The sequence below is a fragment of the Gallus gallus genome, chromosome 2 (assembly GCF_016699485.2).
Source record: "Gallus gallus isolate bGalGal1 chromosome 2, bGalGal1.mat.broiler.GRCg7b, whole genome shotgun sequence".
Classification (NCBI taxonomy): domain Eukaryota; kingdom Metazoa; phylum Chordata; class Aves; order Galliformes; family Phasianidae; genus Gallus; species Gallus gallus.
The window spans coordinates 88643260-88662615 of NC_052533.1; the positions used below are offsets into that span (position 1 = coordinate 88643260).

Consider the following 19356-nt stretch of genomic DNA (forward strand, 5'->3'; position numbering starts at 1 on the left):
AAAGATGAGATAAGGTCCTCTTCTAAAAGTGAGCAAAAGGTCTTCCAAGGGTCAGGAAGGTCTTCTTCAGGTTATCTAACAAAACATGTAGTCCAAAGCAGCCTCAGGCATTTGTTACATACAGTGAAGGGTTTTCCCAAGAAAAAAGCAGAAGTGGAGCACTGATATAAGCAACATGCTAATGTGATGCAATAGAATGGTTTCTCTGGCAATAAAAAATGTCAAAAGGTCTGCTCAAAATAATCCACTGTTTGAAAAAAAAGGTTATGTGGGGGAGAGAAGTTGTGCAGCTGATTCTTCAGAAATGAATTCTGCTAGGTCTCGGGAATGTATAAGCAGCCAGCCTTCTTAGTGTCTTGACACTTCTACTAAGATTTCACCAATGTAGCATTTTAGCTCTTGATTAGACAATGGCTTGCTGAAGTAGGTCTTCCTTCAAAGATTTACTTAGGCACCACTTATGCAGCAGAATACTCTTTCCTTATTTCAATTCCTATATCATTATGAAGATGGTAAAATTCTAGAGCAGAAGAGAGTGGAAAATGTCTTTCTTTCATAAGGCATCCCTTTTTGCTGAAATATTCTGAATGTACTGGTCATTTGAATATGATGACTGAGTACTACAGTCACTGAAATAACCTTACAGTTACCCTCCTTGGCCAGGGAGATTCTTTTTCAGTGCAAGAAGTTAAATGTGCTGCCAGAAATAACCTATACAACTTAAATATTATAGACAATCTAATACGCCATGTCTGTGGAGTACAGCAACAGATATCCTAAGGATATACTGAATGTGTTCAAAAAGTTAAGTCTTTATTTCCCTAGCAGTAAAGAAATCATTCAGGAATTCAGTTTCAGAGGAAAGCACTATAAGTGCTTTAAATCAGTAGAGTGCGTCTTCAAAAAACAGACCTGTAAATGTTAAACGAAACAAATATTTTGGAGACCTCTTGACGCATGGCACCACATTCAGCCCTAGCTAAGCAGAGAAGCATAACTGAAATCCTAGACTTGCAACTCAAAAGTATAGGTTTGTCAAAAGCTACAGGCTTAAGGATAATCTGAAAGCCTCTCGTTATTTCTGTAATTTAAATTAAACATGAATCAGAATAGGAAAAGACTGGTGGGAGTGAAGAGACGGAGTCAAGAAGGCATGATTCCACAAATGCTGATGTAGGGCATTTTATCCTGTTCTCAACATGGCATCTCTTATTACATTTATTTAAATTTCAGGTCTTCTATTCTTTTACTGCATCTTTTCTAAATATATCCAGTACAAAAGACCAGAAAAGTCCAGTGAATGGCCACAGTACAGAGGCTGGAGCATCACTTGTATGATAAAAGGCTGAGAGAGATGGAACTCTTTGGCCTAGAGAAGAGGACGCTCATGAGGGATATTATCAGCATGTATATATACCTGAAGGGAGGCTGAAAAGACAGTGGACTGCACTCTTCAGCAGTGCCCAGTGTCAGGAACAGAAGCAATGGACACAAACTGGAACATGGGAGGTTCCATGTGAACACCAGGAAGCACTTCTGTGCCACGTGGATGACCAGGCACTGTCGCAGGCTGCCCAGAAACTTCAGAGTTTCCTCCTTGGAGATCTCCAAAAGCCACCTAAACACGAGCCTGGGCACCCTGCTCTGATTGGCCCTGCTGGAGCAGAGGACCAGATAGTTCCAGAGGGCCCTGCCAGCCTCAGCCATGCTGTGATTCCAAGATTCACTAAGGCTATGGTTCTACATTTAAGAGAACGCTTCAGGCTACTCCAGGTAGCTAGTAAATGAAAGAAGATTTTTTCCCACAAGAAATGTATTCAGGAGAGGCAATAATTTCAGCAATACACTCAAACTTACGAGCTTAGCTTCAAAACCATTTAAATCTTGTTACAGAAAAATCTTCCTTGGTGATACAAATTAAAACCTAAAAAACATACCAAAAGAAAAAAGCTTGGGAATCCAGACCAGAAAAAAAAAAAATCTTTAGCAGAGAGATTTTGGGGAACAAAAAAAAAAAAAAAACAAAAAAAACAAAAAATACCTCTAGGAAAAACAGAAACATTAAGGAGGGACAATGGGAAGAAACTGGAAGCCTGATAATCCCTCTCCTTGCTTAGCAGTGGATCTTCAGAAGAGGAGCTTTCATTCAGCCAAGCAGCACTCATAAAGTAGTGCTGAATAGTATTACTGTGTGGATAATGCACTGAAAGCCAGATCATTCTTTGCTTCCCTACCCATTTCAGGTTTTACTTTTATAACTTTCTGAGTGTTACTGGAGTCATATACATCTCATCAGAAGTATATCTGCCAGCAATGGATTGAGGACTGTTGCACTAAGTGTTCACATGCTACAATAACGTAGAGCCTTACAGTCTGCTCTTAGGATAGCCTGATGTAAAGAATCTAATTAATAAACCTAAGGAATCCAAATAAATGTAGTAAGAAGTAGACAGATACAGGAGGAAGAGATGAAAGCTGGAACAGATTGCAAGCAATTGAGGATACTGAAAATCAGGCCAGCTGGGAGGAATCCTTTGTTGCTTTCTTCTTAAAAGGAATAAACCCAATTTCCATTAGAGATAAACATCATTGGGAATTGGATGACACCAAGCACATATATGAGTAAAAGGAAATGACCTGGTAATATAATGTTAAGTCTGAAGAAAGACAGAAACCACACAGTATGTGCCAGAACGGAAAATAAAAAAAAAGATTGAATTGAAAGAGAGAAACAGGTAAGAAGGTGAGAGGGCATCTTGTTGAAAGGGACTAGGAAATCCTAGACCCAAGACTCTTACAGCAGCAGAAATCCAAAGAACTGCAAAATGAAGACAACAGCTCTGGAGAAGGAACACTTAGGTATACCTGGAGAAATGGAAGGTAGAATCTCATAGGTCAAATACCTAAGAAAAGTAAGTTAGAAGGTCTTTCAACAAACTAGAATGTAGGGAATAAGTAGGCAGTATCTCAGTGTTAGTGAAGAGTAGGAAATACAGAAAAAGACCATATTAAAATCCTAGACTTCTATGACTAGAAGCTTATTAAATATATTTAAAAATGAATAAAATAGAGCATGATCACGTAAGAAGAAAAACAGAAAAGCCAATGCCTGAAAGACAAGAAAGATGAGGTTATAAAAAGCATGCTGGAAGTTTCTAAATGATACAAAAAGACTGGGAAGAGTTTTCTGCTACTCAGAACTAGAAACTCAGACAACTGCTCAGTAGTAGATAATGCACAAAAAGTTGTATGTGTTTACTGCCTGTTCTGCTTCCATCACTAAAGGTCAAGCAGATACTGCTAGTATTAGTAACAGGGTTAGCAACTCAATGGATGAATTGAATGCTTGCAAGTTGATCGTGTCTAGCAAAATTCATTGCAGCACATTCTGTAAATGAGCAGAGCATTCTCAGAACTGTTAGCTGTAAATTTATGAGAAATCATGATAAAAAGGGAAAATTTAGAAAGACTAGAAGAGAATAAACGTGGAGCTTATCTTTAGGAAGCATGGGAAGAAGGAAGTAAAGAACAGTAGGGCCACAACAATCCCTAGTAAAGCCAAGCTTCAATCCTTAGAAAAACACTAGGAAAATATATCCAACAACCTATTAGTAAAAACTTGAAAAAAGTAGAAAAAGAAGAAGAAATCAACAGATCTGCCAAAGATATGGTGCTGCGTTACACCAAATTAATTACTTTTTATAAAAGCACATGTGGATGGGATGAAAGAACAATAGATATTACGTATCTTCACACCTTCAAAATGCCAATTCCTACTGCCACACAGTATCTTCATAAGTAAACTGAAGAATCTTATTGTAAAGAGGGCCAACTTATGTAAGAAAGCATAATCTGAGGAGAGTTATCAATCATTTGTGGCAGTATGGTAGGATGCTTTTTTCATAGTGTCCTGGAGTAATTTTGAAAAAAAAAAACATAAAAGCAGAGCAACAAAAATTATATAATAAAATGTAGCTCTTGAGGGGAAAGAAAAAGAAAGAAAAAGAGAGAAAGAGAGAAAGAGAGAAAGAGAGAAAGAGAGAAAGAAAGAGAGAGAGAAAGGAAGAAGGAAGGAAGGAAGGAAGGAAGGAAGGAAGGAAGGAAGGAAGGAAGGAAGGAAGGAAGGAAGGAAGGAAGGAAGGAAGGAAGGAAGGAAGGAAGGAAGGAAGAAAAGGAAGAGAAGAGAAGAGAAGAGAAGAGAAGAGAAGAGAAGAGAAGAGAAGAGAAGAGAAGAGAAGAGAAGAGAAGAGAAGAGAAGAGAAGAGAAGAGAAGAGAAGAGAAGAGAAGAGAAGAGAAGAGAAGAGAAGAGAAGAGAAGAGAAGAGAAGAGAAGAGAAGAGAAGAGAAGGGGAGGGGAGGGGGAGGGGAGGGGAGGGGAGGGGAGGGGAGGGGAGGGGAGGGGAGGGGAAGGGAGGGGAGGGGAGGGGAGGGGAGGGGAGGGGAGGGGAGGGGAGGGGAGGGAAGGGAAGGGAAGGGAAGGGAAGGGAAGGGAAGGGAAGGGAAGGGAAGGGAAGGGAAGGGAAGGGAAGGGAAGGGAAGGGAAGGGAAGGGAAGGGAAGGGAAGGGAAGGGAAGGGAAGGGAAGGGAAGGGAAGGGAAGGGAAGGGAAGGGAAGGGAAGGGAAGGGAAGGGAAGGGAAGGGAAGGGAAGGGAAGGGAAGGGAAGGGAAGGGAAGGGAAGGGAAGGGAAGGGAAGGGAAGGGAAGGGAAGGGAAGGGAAGGGAAGGGAAGGGAAGGGAAGGGAAGGGAAGGGAAGGGAAGGGAAGGGAAGGGAAGGGAAGGGAAGGGAAGGGAAGGGAAGGGAAGGGAAGGGAAGGGAAGGGAAGGGAAGGGAAGGGAAGGGAAGGGAAGGAAAAAGAAAAGAAGAGGGATCATGGCAGCATGGAAAGGCTGTTTTTCTGGAGAAGAATAGACTGTGAGAAACAGGACACCTTCATGGCTATAAATACAGTACCATGAGAAAGGTAGTAAACTGTTCTCCCCCCCCCCCCCCAAAAAAAAAAAAGAGGGCTCAACTGCAGTGGGAGAGATCCAGACTGCTGGGAATCACTAAGATTGCAAATTCATAAAGCATTACACAAATATCTCTGAGACACAGTTGATTCTTCATTGAGGACAGTCTCTTTCAGAAGCAAATGAACTAACATTACTGACAAATTCCTCACAGTCTATTACAATTCAGTTTAAAATCCATATATCACTTCAAAATTAGGGAGGTCAAACAAAATGTCCCTACGCTTGATTGTCAGTATTTTGGATAGATTTGGTTTACAATTTGAATGTAAAATTTACTGAAACTTTAAATACTTTTATTCTCAAAGTTAATTCAGGACCCTATGTTTCATATTTAGTCATCAATACATTTGTTGATGTTTATATTTCACAATGAAATGAAGCCTGGAAGTAAGTAAACACAAAGAAGGCAGCGAATTCTGGAAGTAAATAAACACAGAAAGTAAAAATAATGCCACGAGGGAGATGTCTGTTGAGATGCCACTGTTTTTGTCTGTGTGCCTGTTTATATGTTAGCATGTGTGTGTGTGTGTATCAACAGGCAAAACACATGCATAAAATGTTCATATGGACAAAATAAGGTAAACTATTGGATTCTTTAAATTACGCAGCAAACTATTTAAAATGTTCCCACCTCTTGAATGCCCAAAGAATCACCCCTATTAAGATCCATACTTTTGCCATCCAAGACTGCATTCGGCAACATTAGCTATCATTTGTTAGGAATGCTTATGGTTGGAAGTATTAACATTAAGAAAAAAGTTTTTTACAATAAGGGTAGTGATGCTCTGGCACAGGTTGCCCAGCGAGGTGGTGGATGCCTCAACCCTGAAGATACTCAAGGTCAGGCAGGACGGGGCTCTGAGCAATGTGATTGAGCTGTAGGTGTCCCTGTTCATTGCAGGGGAGTGGGACTAGGTGGCCATTAAAGGTCCCTTCCAACTCAAACTATTCTATGATTCTGCTGAATGGCATGCTAAAGGGAAAGTTTGAGTGGAATACCAATATAAGATTGGTTACACTAAGAACTGAAAAAAACCAGAAACTTTAAATGCCAGTTCTAATTCATAGAATCATAGAATGATTCTAATTGTATTCTTATTTTGCCTACTGGTCTACCCACACTGTATCTTCCTTACTCGTAAACTTAAGGTAACTGCCTCTTAGAACAGACTTGAGATGTTAAAAGAACAAGGTGCTATTGTTTTTATATTGATTTGCAAAATTAAAAGCTGTATTACAAGGAAACAATTTCAGCAGAAAGAGAGCCAGTCTTAAAGTGGAACAAGACCACCATTTTTCCACCACTGGAAAATTTGAGAAGTAAGAGCTACTGAAGGGTTTATCATCAAGCGTGGTAAAGGAAGGCAGAATACATCTAACCAGGATGGAATATGTCCAAGTCAGAGGTCCAGCGAGCTCAAGTGATCGCAGACATTAAGTGCCACTCCATTCCCACAGCAGCCCCAGCCAAGACAAATTTTTGTCAGGCCAATGACCAGCACAGCTTCCTGTAGCTGCTGATGCCTCTCAGTCTAAGCACCGGTTCAGATCCGTGCTGCCTTGTACGAGAGATCTGGTGAGATTTTAAGGTTATGGCTCCAGGCCATTTTGAAGTGCTTATCAGGAAAATGCAGAATGACTAAATGCATATAGCTTGCGGGAGTGGGACTATTAATAGTGCCACTGCCAACTGATTACAGAGATCTGAGCACTGCAAGCCAAGAAGACAGAGGAATTGTTCTCAAGCCAAATGAAAATGTTTCTAAGAATGAGAGAGGGAATCCACCACAGTAACTGTTAAATTGACTACTAGGAAAATGTGTGTTAAGAACCAGATCTAAATTTCGGAAAGGAGCCAGAATTTTCGCTTGCATAACTTAACTAAAATGAACTGGCTTCAAGTTATTAACTTGCGAAAAGAACCGATGAAAAGAACAGATGACTCATGAATATTTGCTATCTCCTAATTCCCAATCCTCTGAAAAGCGAAATCAGTATGGTGAGATCACTCCATGACCCCTGACTGGCTATTATTGATCTCAATAAATTGCAACATTTATGCTGCACAGGGAGGATTCCAGCATAGCTACTGAAAGGACACCTAGTGGCAAGTCAATGAGTACGTCTGGAAACTGCTGGGACTGGTGAAGGTCTGCAATAATAATTGTCATAGGGATTGCTGAGCTGTTACAGGTTGAACATGCAATGTTCTACGTGACATTTTGTGTCAAATAGCTCAAGTGTTAGGTTTTGTTGCTGTTGTGGTTGCTGTTTTTAACTGCAAACAGCATTCTTACAAACACTTTTTAAAAACATGGAATTTAAGATTCACTTCCTTCAAACTCGGAGAGCAGCATTCTAAATGAAGGATGAACAGGCCCGCATATCAAATTGTGACTACAATCTTGAATGTCCCGAATCTCCACTATACCAATTTTAGGAATATTGGATAGCTGAACAGAACTTGTCACAGCTATGTTTTACTCAATACTCGAGCCAAATGTAAACACACTCATCATCATTTCTCAGGTCTTTCATTGCGACACTCTAAAATGTCCCAACCAATTCCTTCTCTTCTTACAGACCACCCTTCTCCCCCTTAAAGATAAACAGCCACAGGATATAAACTGTATGCATTCAAGCTAATTTTACTCTTCTTTTCTGTCCATCCAGCTTTTCAGTCACTTCTTCCCAGTGTTTATTCCAAACCCCTTTATGTGTACTAATGCCCTTGTGACCAGGAGATGCCCACAATAAAAAGCTGTATTCCAGATGGAGTCATGCTGGTCTCATGCAGAGAGGGATTATAACCTTCCTGTTTAGCGACATGCTGCCTCTGGGCAAACAGACCAAAATCCACACTTGGCTTTCTTGTTTATGTCAACATATCATATTACAAGCATGGAACAATCTGCTGACCACTGTCCTTCCTCGATTATTGTTTTTATGTTCTATTTTCCAGGTTACTCTCTTCTGCCAAACACCAGTTCCTTTGGATTAATTGTCCCTGAGTGAATTAGTACAGATTTTCTAGGTCCGTTTTTTCAGAGATGTATATATATGTATTTATCCAATGTTATAACATCTCTGCATACCACTGGTCTGTTCTCTGTCCTCACAGCATTTACAACAACTCAACTTAGTACCATCCTTAGATTTTAAAAGCCACAAATAAACCATTCCTGCTCCCCTATGCTTTTTCATCACAACAAAGATCCAAGCACTGGGGATAATCTTTGTTTGCTTTTTCAGATGACCTCTTACCAAAGGTTTGGTTAAAAAGTCCTGCTCTACCCTGTTTCTCCACAACACAACCATGAAATAGTAGATCACGACGTGACACTAAGCCAAGGCTGCAGCTCCTGCTCTTAGCAGATGTTGGCATCCATTTCTCTTCCAGCTCTGTTTCAGGAGCTCACCTCTCCTTCACTCCTGAACCTCCAGCCTGCTCTCTGTCTTAGAATGGCATGTAGTTTCCTTCCTTTACTATAAATAATGCTTTCTGTAACCTTAGTTTCACGATGTAAACATTTAAAAATAAGAATGAAGGGAACACAAACTATGTGTCCAATTAGATAATTTGAGGATTAAATTAAGTGAAATCTCTTGAAACGCGGAACATTTCAGAGCAATGAAGTCTGGCTTTACTTGTCTTACTTTTATCCCATCGCTTTAAAAAAAAAAAAAAGAGGACAATCTGTCTTAGAAACTCGGGCAGAAGAGCAGTAAAGGCAGCTGAAGACAGCCTCTTCCTTGTGAATCCATGGGAAATGAAAACATGGCTAAGAGGAAGGGGCGGTGACACCCAGGTATGTGTTCAGAGGAAAGAGAGGCACTCTGTAAACTCCCGGCTGACGGAGGCTGGGCAGCCAGCTGCCACCGTTGACATGGGAGGCTCCTGCTAACGCTAACATCACCATCTGTAACATGATGTCAGCTTGCAAGATATCGTGCAATCTGGCATTATTTTTATATTAAAATGTAAAAAGAGCAAGAGGCCAACAAATACATAGCATTCTTCAGTAAAAAAAAAAATTAAAAAATACAGGGATACTTTGTATACATTGTATATGATAAGGAATATTGAACAGTTTTTGAGAGGATTTTCATTGCTGTGTCCCGAATCCATATTTTGCTCTTCTGAACACTACAGTAACAGAAGAAATGAAAACTGTCTGCAGATTTGGAAGAATTCTTACTATGTACATCTGAACATGCACATTTGGCTTTCATTGTATGGTGTGCCAGACAGCTACAAAAACAAAGTGTAGCCTATTATTAGCTTTCGTCAACACTTAAAACTTCAGATCACACGTATCCCAAACGAAAGTGATCCCTCTGACCTTTCAAGCAAGCCTATTTCCTGTTGGGCTTACAGTAAATACAGGTGGTACAGTAGTTGCTTTACTTGCATGTTGTGTTTAAACAGACATCGCAAACATGAACAGTAATTGCTTCAAAAGGGGAGCACAACATAGCTACAGGTATTACAACTTTACATTTACCCCAAGCATCTTTGCAGGTTTAAGTACTTTACGGCCATGTTTTCCTGTTTCCTACAGTGCACTGAGGAAGGGTGAGGGTTATCCCATTACTTGGTAAAAAAACACACAAAAAGCATAGGAGGAAGTGCACAATATTTCCAGAGCAATATCTCATATGCAAAAGAGGTATGTTCAGTAACAGAGGTTAGATCTTTCTTTTCTTACTTTACCAATCTAACACCACATTTTAATTTTACTCACGATTAGTAGAAAGCAGTCACAAATAAGAGGGAGAGTTTTAAAGGGATACTGCTATCTTAAAGAGACCTACCTTGAAAGAAACTTTTGACTCGCAGGTAGCTGACACTAAGGCGCAGCACAGACAGCTTGTCCAGCTTGGATATTATGTCGGGTGGGAAAGGCAGGAGGCTGGCCAGATGGTCTAGTTCTGCATTTAGGCGGTCCCTGTGCCTCTTTGAAGGGTTTGATTTTTCATTTCCAGCTGCAGGCCTTCTGTGGTGGAGAAGAGAATCACATTTTCGATTACCTGTTTTACCACCAGGTAGTGCAACCACAGACTGAGATGCTTTTTGCCATCAGTTGATAAGCAGGCGTTGTTAATCAAGCTCCTATGCAAATGTGTTAAGTTTTCATCCCCTGCTTAAAAGATATTCTGAAATTTACCATTTTGCATTGACAAAGGCATGGACATTGGCCTCTCTTCTCATATCTGCCCGGTAGAAAACGAATGAAGAGACGATATCTCTTAGTTAGGGCCCTCTGACCTTAGAGGAATGGATGCTATCTTTGTCTTAGAGAACACCAGGAAAAATGGTTCTTCATCTGTGTTGTACAAATTAGTGTCAGAACAGTAAAGGAAAATTACCATGACTAATGCATGAACCCATTCAATACCCAGTGTATTCATTCAAAGCATCTCAGTGCCCTCCATTTAATGACTCAGAATTAACCTGTAGGTCAGGAGATAATTAAGAAAAGAGACTTTTTTTCAGACATCATTAAAAGAATATGGGAAGCAACAAGAAGAGACATTATTTTGCCAAACTCAAACATCTCGTGAACATCCTCAAATTTACTTTTCCATATCACTAATAACAAAGGTAAAATTTTGGTTTCTCTCTTAAAAACATCGATACTCCTCTCGAAATATATAGAATAGTGTTATTCAGATTTCAAAACTGAACACTCCTACTCCAGCTCCATTATGCATCCCAGTGTGGACCAGATTCCACAGAAAACCTATTGCAAAAATGTGCAAGGTGAAATCTATCAACAGTGAGAAAGGAGGCAGTTTAAGTTGTACAGGCAAAATAGTGAATCTTATGATAGAATCACAGAATCATGGAATGTTTGGGGTTGGAAGGGACCTTTAAGTTGACCAACCCCACTCCCTGCCATGGGCAGGACTGCCCCCCACCAGCCCGACCTTGAGTGTCCCCAGAGATGGGGTACCCACAGCTTCTCTGAGCAGCCCCTTTTGCACCTATCTCAAAACCTTTTGGGGTGACCAGCACAACAGTAAGGAGTGGTCCACACCAAAGCACCAAGACATTTGTGGCAACCTCTGCACTCAGCCGTTCTCACAGCACCAAAAGGATGTCTGACCTCTAGAAAGCAATGACTCTAGTTAAGTAGAAGTTTAAGAACATAGGATATTATTACTTGGCCTTTACACTTGACAAACCGGCCAAAGTAAGGAAACAACCTGGTATAGAAAAAAAAAAAAAAGTAAGGAAACTCCTTTCCAGTAAGGAAAATTTGACTCAGGAGCTCAAAATGTTCAAGACTGATATGGTACAGAAATTGTTAAAGCCTATTTGTCACATAAACTCACAACTGCTCTGTATCAGTGATGTGTGGCAAATGCATGGACTACATCTGTACCGAACAAAGTATCCGTTTTCTGGAAGTTACAGCGAATGATGTAAAAAGACTGCAAGAGAATGGAGTCTTCCTGAAAACTCAAGGAAATGATTCAGTAAGTGAGTAAATCCAAACAAATGTGAGTTTGATGCAAATGGTAATTAGGTGCCAAGTGGATAGGATTTAAAACAATGCAGGCTCCATGGAAAAGCTCGCGCAGCTATCCTTCAAGGAAAACAGCAGGCAGGAAGATTCTTCAAGGAGTTGTTTTGAGGCAAATGGAAATTCTAGCCCTTACTTTGAGCTGAAAGTAGCCAGCTTGTCGTGCTTACGTAAGAGCTGATTTTCAAACAACATAAATCAGGTCTTCACAGAGACACAGCATTCACTCTATACCTTTTTTACTTTTCATACAATCCTATTACCATAAAGTGGCACTTGTACCTAAAACAGTAAAGCCAGCATTTCTTTCTTTGCTTCTTGAGCAAAACAATCCAAATTCTGCTGTGCAGTAACAAGGATGCATTCCTGCATGGGACCCCACAACCAGCAAGTGCAGGAGCTGGCACAGAGGGCATTTTCTGTGTTGTTGGTACATAGGACATTGAGCTGTTTGTGCTTCAGTGCCTCAGTTTGCCCAAGACCCACAGATTGCCACTGTTGTGCACCAGTTTGGTGAGCCTGCAGGAGAATTTCTTGCACCACAGCTTTGTCCACTGAGAGCTGTGTCTTCTCCTCCTCTCCAAGCCATACTTGCTGCCCATTGAGGCAATCCACATCTTTTAACAAAAAGTTCACTGTAAAGAAGTTGTCCAAGTATGCTGAAGTGTGAAAGCAACTGATGATCTCAGCTGAGAAAATCTAACCATCAGATAGGACAGGAAGCTTTCAGTAAGAAGAGAAAGGGAAGAGAGACTATGACATGGAGCAGAAAGCAAATGGTTATCACCAACACACTGACCAGCACCCACAGTGACCGAGCACTTCACAAGTCTGTCCTGGCAGAGATGAGCCCCAGTGCCAACCACACATGTACAGACGCTGACCATCTCTGTGAATGAAAAGAACTGAGAGGAAGCTGTTTGGAGGAAAATGTACTTTCAACGATGCGCCTATGCTAAGCCTTCACAGCAAGGGGAGGAGAAAGCAGAACTTGTGGTCATGAAGACATCACACCAACGGAGAAGATGAGAGGTTGGATAGTGTGATACCAAGTAAGAGGAAAGGCTACGCCACAGAGGGCCTTGAAATGAGAACTAAGGAGAGAGCTGCTCCTAAGATCTCTGTTTACCCTGGCACTGATACAGTTCTGGCTGAACTGGGCAGTTTGGAGCAGTTAAAGATATACTCAGAGCAAAGGCAGCTGAGTTTGCCTTTAAAGAGCTGTAAAACATTACAAGAAATGTTTTGTGGAGGGAGAGAGTTTTACAAGTTGCCAGGGTTTGAGATGAAGTGGATGAAGCTCTCAAACAGTAACTGTCCTGAAGCACTGCCCAAGCATTGCTAGTATGGGTATTAATTTCAGTGCAGTGCCTTTAGTCTGAGGTTAAAAACAAGATCTCCTTATTTTTCAGATGCTTGAATTACTAGCAAAATATTAGATTTCCACAGGAAGCAAACACTTAGTACAAAATATTTCCTTTACTCAAGACTTCGGTTTTCTGGATGAAAAACATATCTGATGGAAAATTTTCCATCACCCTGACCTCCAGGTGTTTGATCTGATTCCATAAATGCCAAAATCCTTTAGTGCTGATCACGTATAATGGGGCTTGTTTCCAAGCTTTCCACGGCCAAAAGAGAACAGCTAGGATTTGTTATATATTTGTATGGGTGAAGGTAGAACTTAAACCTGATACAATGTCTGAAGAATGGCAATCTAGCGAAGGTGGTCTCTCCTACTTCCAGGTGTAGAAGACAAAATATATTAGCTCTTCCCAGTAATACAGATTTTCGACTCATTTTTTCATAGTCAAATGGCTCTCTTCATTCTCCCATGGAGTTTCTTCATGTATTTTCCTCATTGTTCTGTGAAGTTACTTCAGAATGCAATTTCCAGTGTCCTATGCCTGCAAAAATGGGCACTGACATTCTGTGCTATCTCCAATCAAAAGCTAGCTGCAGGATCATCAGCTGGTTTGATAGCCTGATCACGCAATGTTAACAGAGGAGCAGAGAGTGGGCTTCCTGGGATGCACATACATTGGGAAGACGTTAAAGTCCCAGCTGTTCTGCAGAGGGGAATGCTGAACCAGTTTTCTGAATTCTGGCCTTTAAAAGGCCACAAACCCCAAGAGAAACCCACGTATCCTGCTCAGATGAACACTTAACTCACTTCACAGAATCACAGAACTATCAGGGTTGGAAGGGACCTCTGGGGATCATGAAGTCTAACCCCTTGCTAAAGCAGGTTCCCTACAGCAGGTTGCAAAGGTAGGCATCCAGGCCTTCAGGGAAGGAGACTCCTAACCTGTCTGGGCAGCCTGTACCAGTGCTCTGTCACCCTCGCAGTAAAGAAGTTCTTCCTTGGATTAGCATGGAACTTCCTGTGCTACAGTTTTGCTCGGTGCCCCTTGTCCTATTGCTGCACCCCACTGAAAAGAACCCGGCCCCATCCATTTGACTCCCACACTTTAGATATTTATAAAAAAGTGATTAAATCCTCCCTCAGCCTTCCCTTCTCCAGACTAAAAGGCCCTGGGTCTCTTAGTCTTTCCTTGTACATATTAAGAGATCTAGGCTCTTAATCTTTGGGGTCCCATTGGACTCTGTCCGGGACATCCCTGTCTTTTGAACTGGGGAGCCCAGAACTGTCAAGAGAAAGTTAAATTTCTAGAGGACATTAGGATGATAAAGAGACAAATAATAGTTCAGACTGGACAAAGAATTCCCATCGACTTATTTTCTCTGAAAAATCAGGTTTTCAGGCTGAACAAATACCCCTCCCAGAACAGGTGGCTGTATCTACTGTGATTCATTACCAGAACAAAAGGAAGAAAAGTAGAACAAGGCCATAGAGGAAAATGTGCTATGCTATCAAACAAGACAAAAAATGTTATAACAAAAACAGCACAACATGGATTAAAATCATGGTTAAATGTACTGTTCAATAATATATACCCTTCTAAATTCAAGATAAACAATTTAAGGCTACATAACAGAAAAGTTATCTCATAGTCCTGAAACATCAGTAAGATCTGTTATGACTGAAGGACACAGACCCTGAAAGGAACCCTAGACTCTGTAAAGTCAATCATGGGCATTCAGAGCCTCTTTAGAGCAATGTTAGGAAGTCTGTGAATGAGGAAAGGCTTACCAGAGACCAAGCCCACAAACAGACATGGTTTGAGGAAGAGACCAGCGTTGCTAGGAAGTGAGAAATCATCCTCAGCAAGCAAGAAGTAATTATCCACAAAAAATAGAGGGTAGTGTCCAGTGCGGGAGCTAAGTATTCTGGAAACTCAAAGCATTTGATTCCCTTTATTTTAACCAAAACCAAGTTTCTTCATCAAAATTATCTATGTCTGAGTGGGTAGGCATGTTCAGGTACCCACACCACAGTCTGACAGCAGAGCTATTTTCAAGGTGCTTGCTACTTTGATATTTTTGAAGGCAAAATTCCCTAATAGGCTCCTGAGGACATTTCCATCCTTAGATAGCAAGTGGCTTTCTTAGCTATTGATTTATCTAGAAGACATCTCAGAGAGAAGCTCTTCTAGCTAACATGCATACTCCAAACACGAAACTTAACATTTCTCCAAGCAACTGCAACTCTCCCTCCATTCTTACAGAAGTTATGATACATAAACAGTTCTGCATAGAGGTAATTTCACGTGCTGGAGCAGTTCCATAGGTCATGTAGGAATAAAGCAGCCATGTGCATACTTGAACACCAGTGCAAAAACGTCACGTACATTTTGGATCTAATACTCAGGCATTGCAAGAACATTCTTCTTCATTCACTGTCTTTGTCTATTGAAATTGTCACCTGTGATACGTTTTGCATTAAATATAGATATATATCTTTTTAAATGGCAACAAGTGGTTCATGTGCAAATAGGCTCCAAAATCCAAACAAAATGAACAGATTTCACTCAAAGTTTCAGAGAAACTCCCTTTTGACTTCAGACCAAAATACACAGTTTTTAGCCAAGTGAGTTATTTTTGGAGCTCTGAGAGAAAATGCAAATAGAGAAATCTGTTTTAATTAACTTTTCATCCTTAAATTGCAAAGACCGTCAGTGCTAGTTCATAATTTTTACACACTACGAATGTGTTTCATAACTATGTAATCAAATATAACACAGAAGATGTCAGATAATTATATCAAAAGACTTTGTTTTCAAGTGGTTTATGACAAAATCATTTTGCATATGAGTGATAACAACCTTCTTTTCCCTGCATTTCAAGTATCTTTTTCTTCCTGTTGTGGTTTTTGTTTCTGCTTTGCCTTCACGCATACAATTCTTCTCACGTTTTTCTACAAATACAAGTGATTCTATGGTAAATAGTGGCTCAAAAATGATGCCCTCTTTATGCAAAACGTGAGTCACCAGTCTGCTTTTTCAGTTGGCTGAACTGACCCACTTTCCAGACTTACATCTACCGGATGTAGTGATGCCCCAAGCCAGACTAAGCCAAGAAAGGGGGAAGGGGGGACATACCAGCACACTGGTGCCACTCAGCACGCAGCTTCCCCAAGGCTTCTTGAGCAGGAGGCAGGGAACACAGACACACAGAGGTAGCAGCCACTCCCTCCAGCCAACTGCTCAGCTGACAATTAATTCACCAGTATCTTCTGCCTACAATCAACTGCTGCCCCTGTAACTCCTCACAGCACTATGCTCTGTAGTATGCTGTGGCGTGCACCATAGCCACTGGACTCCTTCTGGGACATCAACTAGCAGTAGGTAAGGACAGTCTGACCCATGTGCAGCATCCTCTCTGGAGTAAAAGAATCATAGAATACAGTGAGTTGGAAGGGACCCATAAGGATCACTGAATCCAACTTCTGGCTCCACACAGGATCATCCAAAAATCAGACCACATGACTGAGAGCATTGTGGCATAATAACAATTCTGCAAAGTCTTTGGAATAAGAGCAATGGTACAAGATGCAGACTGGAGCCAGCCTCCAGCCTGGGTTTCTCACCATGGCAAAAGATCTCATGTCTCTCCTGGGTCGGCAGAGTATGGGAGGCTAGGATTCCTCCTACCTCATTTCTGGCACATACATTTGGAGGCAGGTGCAACTGCCTCCTTATCAATGTGATACTTAACTGTTTCTGAATGGGTTTCCTCCTTTTCCTCCCAGCATACAGGCATTCCCCCGGAGGAATCATTGTTTTGATGCTGAAAAAGAAAAGGAATAGGTGTCTTAGTACCACTGTACAAAATGACAGCACCAAGAAAGTTCAGCTGAGAAAAATGTCTGTTGCCTGAGTGTGGCATTCAACAACACTAAAAAGAACAGTGGCATTAGTTAAGATAGAAGCTTAGGGCTTATTCCAATTTCCTACCTTAATGTTATTAGAATATTGATGTTTATATTCAATTTTCATTTTTTCAAATTAAGCTTACTATACATGGTATAAAAATACATCCTGTTTACTCGATATGCAAAAATATGTTTTTTTCCCTCTAGGCTCATTTTTAAATTCAGCTAAGCAAATAAGAATGAATACTACTACTCATCATCTTTTGCAGGGAGGATTTCACAGCTTTCTAAATACACGGGAATACTGTCTTCTATTACTGACACTGTGGTAATTAGGAAGCAATTATTCAAATTAGCATTTGTCCAGGTCTTCACACCCTCATTTTTAAAGACTGAGAGCATATGTGTTGGCAGCTCAAGAAGCAGCACGCAGCACTGTGGTTAGCGCTAGGACCGTATCCCAGTGCTGATGGAGGTGACAACTTTGAGACAAAACTGTTGCTCTGTTTGGGTACGACAGGCATCGCAAGGCCGAAAACAAGTCTTTGTGTTCAGTCTGTTCAAATCTCTTGGACTTTAGCCGAATAGCAAAGTCTCTTGGTTTTCTGTCTGAAGGAGTATTTTAGTCCCACTGTATGCTGTTCAACAATTGCTGTGCATTGCCTGAGAGATTAATATATCTCAAGAGTATTTGCTGCTTTGTGCGAGATGAGAAATCAAGGGGATCTTCTATTCACTGAATCAAATCCCATGCTATTGAAGATAGCTACGTCATATAAAGCAAATCATAAGCATACTGAACTTCACTTAAAAAACTACTTAGAGGAGTTTTCTCTTTCATTGAAAGACAGCTTTCTGATAACTAAAAACCTTTCGCTTTCCAGATTAAATTTGTTCATGGTCATTTTATGCCCATTTGTTCTTCTGCCAACATTGTCTTTTAGTTTAAATAGCTCTTCCTCCTCCATTGTGTTTACTCATTGGCGTATTTTTAAATATCTGTCATGTCTTCAGCCAGCCTTCATTTTTCTATTCTAGGACAACCCAGCCTGTTTCATTCCCTTCTCGTGTTACAAACTCCTTATTCTTGCCATCATCTCAGAATACTTTTTCTTTACCATTTCAATTAATCTGTCCAAAACATGAGTAAACAGAATCATGTACAGCATATTAATTAAGCCTACCTGTACTTCCTACATATCTACAACACATATATCCATATATGTATTAACAAACCACTAGTTCTTTATGGGAGCTATCTCACTTGATATTAGTTCGACAGCATTCTCCTTTTTCATAGCCATTATTAAACTCGCAGCTCACAGTCACGCTATGGTCACCTGACATGCGCTGTTCTGCCTTCATGCATCACTCCCACCAAATTCATGCACAGTTTGTGAAGGAAATCTACGTTTCAGTCTGCAAATGCCTGGCCATCTTGTTCATACAATTAATCTGCAATTGGTTATTATTACATGAGAATGGCATGCACTTCTGTATTGACGGTGCAAGCAACTAAGGTTACTATTACGCTCCTGGTTTTATGTGAAATCCTTTAGTAAAAATGAGATTGCCTACAAACTGACAGTTGAGGAACAATGCTGGTAGCTTCTCTCCTGCTCAGTCATCTTCCTTCCAGTGTGTGTTGTTGATTCAGTTCCTTCCACCAACCCTTTCAATTCTTGTACTAGTCCTCAGCAGCGCAGCATCCTTCACTAAAGTCAGATAAATTAGGTCTACTGTATTTCCCTCATCTGAAAATTCAGATGTTTTATTAGCAGAAGGCTATCAAGATACTTTGTCGACATTATCTAAATCTTTGTTTCATTTTTACTTCCTTACATAACTAACTCTGGCCATTAATTGCTCCTTCCTCCAGAATTTGTTCTAAAATGCTGCAATGCAGAGATGTAACACCAGTCATTCTCCACTTGGTGCAGTATCAGGTATAGAATTCTTCCAAAACACAGAAAACTGCTACAATAAGTTCATCTGAAATCAGATACGTGAACTGCCTCACCAAGTCTACTAAGGACTGCATGAAGTGCAATAACTGCTGATGCACGTTAGGAAAGTAAGTTTATGCAGCGGGTTTTGCTTAGATAAAGCATTCTAATCACCTCCAAAGACCTAGTTAGCTCATGCTTGTTCAAACTCCTATCTTCTGCAACAGTCTGCCAGTTGTAACGAGCTTGTCTACACTGGTGGGTTTTCTGCTCCAGTGGGAAGCTGAAATGGTGCGAAGATGCCGAGAGAATTGCTGTAGTTTCTTGTGAGACCTTACGTTAAAAGATATTTTCTTTATATTGTAATATTATTGTGTTTCGAGTCCTTCCCGTTCATAATATGAATCCATGACTCATAGTCCATGTTTCAAAACAGTGTCACATGCTAGACTTCCCTTCCCTTGCCTTTATGAGTAAAATCAAAAGGAGGAGGAAGACTTGGACACCATAATTCAACTGAAAACTGAAAGTTAATACTTTATTCAATTTTCCCAAAAGGACAGTTTTGTTTTAAAACCCACTCTGGTCGGT

General features: G+C 40.6%; 1 protein-coding gene across 2 annotated transcripts in view; it reads right to left on the reverse strand.

Moving 5' to 3' along the window:
* AHRR (aryl-hydrocarbon receptor repressor) overlaps positions 1 to 19356 on the reverse strand; it is a 90298-nt gene that overhangs the window by 56792 nt on the left and 14150 nt on the right. For both annotated transcript variants that reach the window (XM_025147282.3, NM_001201387.2), the window contains exons 2-3: positions 16663 to 16734; positions 9830 to 10011 (exon numbers count right to left, since the gene is read on the reverse strand). In XM_025147282.3, coding sequence (XP_025003050.1) covers positions 9830 to 10011; positions 16663 to 16724 — 244 coding nt within the window. In that variant the 5' untranslated portion in view covers positions 16725 to 16734. The remainder of the gene's footprint in view (positions 1 to 9829; positions 10012 to 16662; positions 16735 to 19356) is intronic.